Raw genomic sequence first — 9620 nt, forward strand, 5'->3', positions numbered from 1 at the left:
CAAAATTTATAGTGTGTAACTGAAATTATATACTGAAAAAGACCTGGGTTGTTTTAAGCGTCTCCTCTTTTAGAATGACTGTTGGATTCAGTCCTTTCGTATGTAAATCGCAAAACGGTTTTTAAAAAAAATTACATTCTCGAGTGAACTTTCACAATTGTTAGTTGTGTCGTCCCAGAACTGAAACTGATGAGCGACTTAACAAACAATCCAGGTCTCTTTCAATATATAATTTGTTATACTGTAATTTTATGCTATCAATTGTGTCTTACAATCTTATCCTGCACAATCACCTGATGAAGGCGTAGCATTCCAAGTAATGCTTCCTGATAATTTTTTTTTGGATTATAACCTGGCGTTGTGATCTTTGTACTCTCCTGTCCAACACTGGTGCCTCTAACCCTTCAGTATAGGAGTTGCAATGTCCCATTGTGTCTGTGCAGGACATCAGTAAGGCCACTTTAGGATACTGTGTACACTTTTGGTCTCCCTTCTGCAGGAAAAAATGTTAAACGTGAGAGGATGCAGTAAAGATTGGCAATGATGTTGTTTCCTTATGCTGGCTGGTTTGCTGTGCCTTTCAGCCTCTTGAGGAGAAAGTGAGGACTGCAGATGCTGGAGATCAGAGCTGAAAGTGTGTTGCTGGAAAAGCGCAGCAGGTCAGGCAGCATCCAAGGAGCAGGAGAATCGAAGTTTCGGGCACTAGCCTTTCAGCCTCTTGCCTCCTCTCCTGCTGAAGGAGTAAAACCCAGTGCTTTAAAATTAACCTGTTAGACTATAACCTCGTGCCCTTGGACTTTTTTTTGACCTCCTGACGAAATGCTCGAGCACGCGCTCCAGTACCTGCACGGCACGCACCCAGCGCTGATTGGCTGTCGTACGTGTCGATCAGCACAGACAACATCACGTGCGGGCGCAGGGGCGGCCAAGTGGCCGCCAGCACGGCCAAGATGGCGAAGCTGGTGTCACGTTGTCTGGTGCTGCCCAGCCGTGTGGCGCTAGCTGCCGCCGCCGCCGCCTACTGGATCGCAGTCTACACGCTAACGACGCTGGCCGGCGGCTTATTCCTTCTGCGTATGGCCTGGGTGGTCATCAGGAGGCGAGGCCGGGCCTTCGAATGGCGGCGCCGGGAGCGTCCGCCGGCCTGCCTCAGCGATCCGTCTCTGGGCATTCACTGCTTCGTCCGAGTGAAGGTATCGTCCGCGGCCGCGGCGGCAGTTGGTTCACGTGCCGCATTTGAAACCCGTTTCAGTTACAGCACCGGCCCATTTTTGGATGTGCGCGTGCATATGATCCGCGTGGCCTTCTGGGACTTGTAGTGCACCCGAATCTCTCACATGCGCACTCACCCCGGGCTGCCATTTTCCGCTGACCGAGCAAATGGATGGAGGCCATTCTATCCATCGAGGCTGCTTCTGCCCTTCAGACGATGGTAGCTGATCGCCCGTTTGTCTGTACCATCTTCCTATTCCAAGTCATCCACATATTATTTTGATCACTTGCTTTCCTGTGCTCAGTTATTTGAGTTGCCCATACCCCTCCCCCCATGAAGGTCCAGACAGGTCCACGATCCGTAGGGGAAGGAAGGGGTTACTCGGGAAGGCCGACTGTGACATACAGCCGCGATCCTATCGAATGATTGTGCAGACTTGAGGGGCTGAAAGGCCTGCACCTCTTTCTGTGTTTTTTATGGTCTGTGCCTCGACTCTCCCCGACACCACTTACCAGACCCAGACCCGAGTTGTCCAAAGCAGGAGCCGGCAACCTGAGACAGCGGTGACTGCTATCCCCTTGTCAACTCCACCCTTGCTGTCTTACAGGTGCACTGAGGCACTGTGGCCTTATCAAGCTTCATAGGCCATCGTAACGTTTATGACACAGAAAGAAGCCATTCAAACTGAGTACAACTGTGCCTAAGTCCCAAGGAATTCTAATCAGACCTTCCAGCATCTGGACCATGGCCTTGCATATTATAACACTCGAGATGCACATCCAGCTACCTATTAAACTAGTTCAAAGTTACACCTCTATCATCAAACTGGGTAGTGAACTTCAGTCAGACAATCTAGGTTAGAAACGTTTTTCCTCATATGCCCTGTCATCCTACACTCAACCATTTGTTTACATGCATTTGGAAAAGCAAGGACTGATTGGGGATAGTCAACATGGGATTCAGGGGAAATAGCCAATTGAGTACAAAATTGGCTTGAAGGTAGGATGCAGAGGGAGGCGGTGGAGGGTTGTTTACTTTACTTTAGGCTGGAGGTGTGTGACCAGTGGTGTGCCACAAAGCCCACTGCTTTTTGTCATTTGTATAAATGATTTGGATGCGAACATAGGAGGTATGGTTAGTAAGTTTGAGATGACAGCAGAATAGGCTGTGTAGTGGAGAATGAAGAAGATTATCTCAGTACAATGGGACCTTAATCAGATGAGCCAATGGGCTGAGGAGTGGCAGATGAAGTTTAACTAAGATAAATGTGAGATGTTTCATTTTGGAAAGGCAAACCAGGACATTACTTATACAGTTAATGGTAGATCCCCAGGACGTATTGCCAAACAATGAGACCTAGGGATACAGTTACACTGTTCTTTGAAAGCAGAGACAGATGGACAGGCTGGTGTAGAAGGTGTTTAATATGCTTGCTTTCATTGATCCGAACATTGTGTAGGAGCTGGGCTGTAATGTTGTGACTGTGGGATGTTGGTGAGGCCACTTTTGTGTTCAGTTCTGATCACCTTTTTGTGGAAAGGATGTTGTAAATCTTTTCTGCACCGTCTCAAGTTTAACAAGGATGTTGCCAGGACTGAAGGGTTTGAGCTACAGGGAAAGGCTGTATCTTTTTTTCCTGGAGCATCGGAGACTGAGGGGTGACCTTATAGAAGTTTATAAAATCATAAGGGGCATGGATAGGGTGAATAGCCAAGGTCGTTTTCCTAGGGTGAGGGAGTCCAAACCCACAGAATGGATGTTTAAGATGAGAGGAGAAAGATTTAAAGAGGACCTGAGGGGTAACATTTTCACACAGAACATAGTGCTTGTATGGAATGAGCTGCCCGAGGAAGTGATGGAGGCAGATACAGTTACCCATTGTGATGCCTTTTAAATGTTGTATGTGAATGGGGGATTTTAGAAGGACATGTGCCAAATGCTGACAAATGGACTAGGTCAGATTGGATTATCTGGTTGATGTGGATGAGTTGGACTGAAGGGTCTGTTTCCATGCTGACTGATTCTATGACTCTATAATCGCCTGCATACCACCATTTTCTTAAGGACAGCTAGGGATGGGCACAAACTGCTGGCCCAGCCAGTGACAGACATCTCCCAGGAACGAATAAAATTATACTGAAAAATAAACTCAATTCTTTAACGTTCTGCTTCAAAGATTTATCTTGTACACAATCCATGATTTTAAGCCACAAAGCATTAACTCTAATTAGTATTATCTGGTATATATGTAAATTGAAGAAACCCATTATTGCAATAATAACTGAGTACATTATTTATATAATATCCAGCATTACCACAGTTTGGTGGCATATAAGCAACTTCCACCAATATTTTCCTGGAGTGTTGGAGGCTGAGGGATGGCCTTATAACATTTTTAACATAAGGAGAAGCATAGATAGGATGAATAGCTAAGGTCTTTTTCCCAGCGTAGTGGAGTCCAAAACTAGAGGGCATGCGTTTTAGGTGAAAGGAGAAAGATTTAAAAGGGACCTAAGGGGCAAGTGTTTCATGTAGATGGTGGTGAGTGTATAGAATGAGCTGCCAGAGGAAGTGGTGGAGGCTGGTACAATTTCAACATTTAAAAGGCATCTGGATGGGTACATGAATAGTTTCATTGAAATTGATTCTTCACCTCGACCCACTGATCTAAGATCCTCACTCATGAATGTACTTATCAGTCCCATATTAATAACACTAACCCACCTCATTATCCCTTTCACCTATCCCTCTTAAATGATGAATCTCCCTGAATGTTTAGTTCCTAGGCCTAGTCATCCTTTAACCATGTCTTTGCAATGGCAATTAAATCATGTTCATTTACTGTTATTTTACCTAAAATCTTCTATCTTTTTGTGACTGCTCTGTGCATTTATATAGAGTGCCTTTAACGTTATCTTCATAACATTATTCTGCATTCTGATCCTATTAACTGTTTGCCTTGTTTTGTCTGTCTTCCAATTTCACTTACAACTTCTCTAAGACTTGCTACGAAGTTTTGTTTCCCTCCAATTTGAACTCGCTCTTCGATTCCCATCCACCTGCTAATTTAGTTTACATCTTCCTAACACCCAGTAAATCTCCCTGTAAAGATGACAGTCCCAGTTTTGTCCATCTTGTACAGTTCTCATTGCCTCAAATATGTCCCAATGTCTTATAATTCTGATTTGCTCCCTTCTGTATCAATTCTTCAGCCATGTGTTCAATTGGTCAATCTTCCCATTCTTATTTTCAGTAGTGTATGGTACTGGGAGTAATCTTGTGATTCTACTTGACGGTTTGTTTCCCAAGTCCATTAAATCTGCTTTCAGAACTTCATCTGTCTTCTTACCTATATCATTGGCTCTTTTGTGGACCACAATCTTTTGGCTATTCATCCTCCACAAAAAAAGAATCATCATAGAATCTTGAGTGTGGAAGCAGACCATTCAGCCCATCAGGGCCACACTTAAGAGAATCCCACTCAGACCCATCCCACTACCCTACCCCTGTAACCCTGCATTTGTGTGGTGATCACCTGTGCCCCTTTTGCCTTTCCACTCCTAATATGTGGTATGGATACTTATTGAAGCACACTATTCATTAAATTCTCTGCCTTACATTAGCACTAGAGTGATTCTAACAGCCCCTTGAATTCCAAAACCCGGAGCTGAAGTTTCTTTCAGTGAGTGATACTTCCCACACATGTATTAGTTAAGAATAATGTTGCTATTTTCAGGACTTCACACTTATCTGAGGTGACATTCGAGCAAGCTGCTTGCCATGTATTAACCTTACAAACTATAGAGAATATCTTACCAGTTCCTCACCAATCAGCTTCTTCCCCATATCGAAGTACAACCCAAATGCTGGAAACTGAGAAAGAAAAGCTACCTGCCTCTAACACTGTCACGAAACTTACAACTTCAGGTTGTTCAGCTGCACTCTTTGCAAGTTGCAATCAGACTCTTGTCTTAATTATTTTAACTTAATCTGGTCAGACATTTATGACGCAGGTTTGCATAGGTGAGACTTGAACCCAGATCTCTTGACCTAGACTACTGCTATACCAGAAGAGCTCTCGGACCCTGTACTATACTCACTGCAGCAGTCAGCTCTGATGCAACTATGTAAACCAGATTAATTTAGTCACATACTTAACTAATATTAACTTCTTTTCAAAAGAGAGCTTGTTTATCCTAGCCTGAAGAAACTTAAACTTAACTTGAATAATAATTTTTAGTTCACGGATTATAAGAATTGATTTTTCAAAAAATTTATTCTTAAGGTTTCTTCATTCACCAGATTCCCTGCTTCACTCTGTTTTTTGCACTCCACAATTAATGGTGAGTGATTAATAGACTATGTGATTAAAGATGCATGTACGTCTTTTCTGTGAATGGCATTTTTTTAACAATAGTTCAAAAATATGTTTGGTTTAGTGACCTATGATTACAGTTATGTTCCTGGGAGGAAATATGTACTCTAACTAGAGTCATAGAGCCATACAGCATGGAAACAGACCCTTTGGTCTAACCTGTCCATGTCGAACATAATCCCAAACTAACTATTCCCAGCTGCCTGCTCTTGTCCCATATCCCTCTAAACCTTTCCTCTTCATTTATCCATCCAAATGTCTTTTAAATGTTGTAATTGTACACATCCACCACTTCCTCAGGAAGTTCATTCCACATGCGAACCACCTTCTCAGTTAAAAAAAAGTCTTTTTTAAATCTCTCTCTTCTCACCTTAAAAATGTGTCCCCTAGTCTTAAATTTTCCCATCTTATAGAAAAGACAACTAACATCAACTCTTTCTATATCTCTCATTACTGTGTAAATTTCTATCACATCATCTCTCAACCTCATGGCCTCCAGTGAAAAATGACCCAGCTTAGAGTCATAGAGGTGTACAGCATGGAAACAGATCCTTCAGTTCAACCCGTCCATGCCGACCAGATATCCCATCCCAATCTAGTCCCACCTGCCAGCACCCGGCCCATATCCCTCCAAACCCTTCCTATTCATATACCCATCCAAATGCCTCTTAAATGTTGCAATTGTACCAGCCTCCATCACATCCTCTGGCAGCTTATTCCATACACCTATCACCCTCTGCATGCAAAAGGTTGCCCCTTAGGTCTCTTTTATATCTTTCCCCTCTCACCTTAAACCTATGCCCTCTAGTTCTGGACTCCCTGACCCCAGGGAACAGATTTTGTCTATTTACCCTAACATTGCTAATCAGTCTCCCATGGGGAACCTTGTCGAATGCCTTACTGAAGTCCATATAGATCACATCTACTGCTCTGCCCTCATCAATCTTCTTTGTTACTTCTTCAACAAACTCAATCAAGTTTGTGAGACATGACTTCCCACACACAAAGCCATGTTGACTATCCCGAATCAGTATTTGCCTTTCCAAATACATGTACATCTGTCCCTCCACTGAGGTCAGGCTCACTGGTCTATAGTTCCCTGGCTGGTCTTTACCGCCCTTCTTAAACAGTGGCACCACGTTTGCTAACCTTCAGTCTTCTGGCACCTCACCTGTGACTATCGATAATGCAAGCATCTCAGTAAGAGGCCCAGCAATCACTTCTCTAGCTTCCCACAGAGTTCTCGGGTACACCTGATCAGGTCCTGGGAATTTATCCACCTTTAACCGTTCCAAGACATCCAGCACTCCCTCCTCTGTAATCTGGGCATTTGCAAGATGTCACCATCTATTTGCCTACAGTCTATATCTTCCATATCCTTTTCCACAGTAAATACTGATGCAAAGTATTCATCTAGTATCTCCCCTATTCAGCCTTTCTTTATAACTCAAACCTTTCACACCTGGCAACATCCTGGTAAATATTTTCTGAATCCTCTCCAGCTTGATAATATCCTCCCTATTACTGGGTGACCAGAACCTCACCAATGGATAAAGTGGTTATATTGCTGAGTTTATGGCTGACATTACAAACAGACCAGAAAGCCATTGAATTTAGTTTTGACTTCAGAATGGATGATTCAAGATTTAAGTTCAGAAGAACAGAGTTCAGTTCAGAAAGCTGTGCAGTTTCTCATCGTATTGGAATCAAGTCAGTTCAGGGGAACCATTTGTGCAATCTGAAGTGTTTATTGCGGAGTCACCAACCTGGATAACTTGTATAGAAGTCTTCGAGTTATGAGGACTGAGAAAATTTATACAATTAAACTTGGAAAGGAATTGAAAAAATGAACTGATTTAGCAGTCCAACAGAAAGGAACTGGAAAGCATCTGTTCAGTGAAGATTTGAAATCTGAGATAGAAGTGATATTTCTCTGACACTGAATGTCTGTAACAGATAGTATTGGGAAATAGGTTTCATATCCAACTGCAAAAATGCATATGGTTGATCAAGTCAGGTTTCATTCTGGGATCTCACTTGCAAATGGTAGGGGTTATGACATATGATCAGGGGAAGCTAGGTAATCCATGCTGCCTCTTTTAAAGAGCAATCTGGTTTTCCCCATTCTGTTGTCTCTACTCTTTCCCCATAGATATAATTTATAATTCACTTTTGAATTGTATATCTAATTCTGTTGTGAATTATTTTTATTTTTTAATTTGGTTACATGAAATGGGTAACAAAGCCATCATTTAGGTACACATTCTTAATTGCCTTTGATTAGTTGGCAATGAGCCATCTTCTTGATTCGCTGCAGCTGCTGTAATACGGTGATGCAATGCTAACATAGTGCAGTCAGGAGGAAAGCAATGGGGGATGATTCCTTGGAGTTACTGCTGAATAAAACAGGCAATAGTATTTAGTCAGTCGTGCATTTAATAATTTCTTACAGTAAAAGTGTTAAAATGTAAAATCTTACAGTATCATTCATCTAGTAACTGCAAGTTAGCATCTTTTTATTAAAAATTAAAGGTCTCTACGAAGATCATAACTTTTAAGTTCTAGAGTTCCACAATGCATCTCTCCACGCCCCATGCCCTCTCTCCCATCCTTTAAAACACTCCTCAAAGTCTACATCTTTGATCAAGCTATATTCGTCATTTGCTTGAATATCTTTTTATGAAGCTTGGAGTCAAGCTTGGGTTGTTAATACTCCAGTGGAGCCCCCTGGGACATTTTACTATGCTAAAGTTGCTATGTGAATGCATATTATTGATGTTCAAATGTAAAAAGAAGCAGTTAAGTTTTTTTTGGATTTCCTCATACAGGCAGCGTCCTAATGGATTAAAAATAGAAAATGCTGGAATTATTTAACAGGGTATACACATCATTTGTGGAGAGAGAAAAATAGGGTTTCAGGTTGTGACCTGTGATGCTAGTGGATCTGCTGCACTGAGCCCTCTTTAAAGCACACCATATTTCCTGCAGTGTGGTATGCAACACTACACAGAACTCAAATCATATTAGAGATTCAAATCATATGAGAGAGAGAGAGAGAATGAGAGAGAGTTCAATGTTACCTAGTTGTCTTCATATTCTGAGCCTCTTGAGGGGGAGGCACAGTGGCACTGTTAGTAATGCTGTCTAACAGCGCTACAGACTCTGGTTTGATTTAAACCTTGTGTCACTGTCTGTGTGGAGTTTGCATGTTCTCTCTGTCTGCATGGACTTCAGTCGGGTACTCTGGTTTCCTCCCACAGTCCAAAGGTGTGCAGGTGAAGTGCACTGGCCATGCTAAATTGTCGCGTGGTGTCCAGGGATGTGTAAATTAGGTGGATTACTAATGGTAAACGCAGGATTACAGGGATAAGGGCGTTTTGGAGGATGCTGTTCAGAGGGTCAGTTCTTCTCGCTGCTGTCTGCATCGTAGGGATTATATGATTCCAGAAAGTCTTGAAGCTTATTATTAATTTTACAAATGTGGGCTTGTACTGCTTCAGTTGGCTAAAGTGTGGAGCAGAATAGCATCAGCAGTGTAAATTCACTGGAGTGATGTCCCTCAAGTAAATAAATTCTCATTCTTTCTTTCCTTGTTTCTTTCTTTCTCCCTTTCTTTCTCTCCCCCTCATTTTCTCTCCCCCTCATTTTCTCTCCCCCTCATTTTCTCTCCCCCTCATTTTCTCTCCCCCTCATTTTCTCTCCCTCGCTCTCTCCCTCGCTCTCTCCCATTCTGCCTCTCTCTGCCTCTGCCTCTGTCTCGCTCTCGTTCGTTCTCGCTCTCGTTCGTTCTCGCTCTCGTTCGTTCTCGCTCTCGTTCGTTCTCGCTCTCGTTCGTTCTCGCTCTCGTTCGTTCTCGCTCTCGTTCGTTCTCTCGCTCTCGCTCTCTCTCGTGCTCTCTCTCGTGCTCTCTCTCTCTTTTGTTCTCTCTCTCTTTTGTTCTCTCTCTCTTTTTTGTTCTCTCTCGCTCGTTCGTTCTCTCTCGCTCGTTCGTTCTCTCGCTCGTTCGTTCTCTCGCTCGTTTTCTCTTGTTCT

The 9620-nt window shown here is 42.9% G+C and overlaps 1 protein-coding gene across 1 annotated transcript in view; it reads left to right on the forward strand.

Annotated features, from left to right (window-relative positions):
• The first annotated feature begins 904 nt into the window (after positions 1-904).
• LOC140468012 (epoxide hydrolase 4-like) overlaps positions 905-9620 on the forward strand; it is a 64109-nt gene continuing 55393 nt past the window's right edge. The window contains exon 1 of the mRNA XM_072564158.1: positions 905-1193. Coding sequence (XP_072420259.1) covers positions 951-1193 — 243 coding nt within the window. The 5' untranslated portion in view covers positions 905-950. The remainder of the gene's footprint in view (positions 1194-9620) is intronic.

This window comes from Chiloscyllium punctatum, chromosome 46, assembly GCF_047496795.1.
Source record: "Chiloscyllium punctatum isolate Juve2018m chromosome 46, sChiPun1.3, whole genome shotgun sequence".
NCBI lineage: Eukaryota > Metazoa > Chordata > Chondrichthyes > Orectolobiformes > Hemiscylliidae > Chiloscyllium > Chiloscyllium punctatum.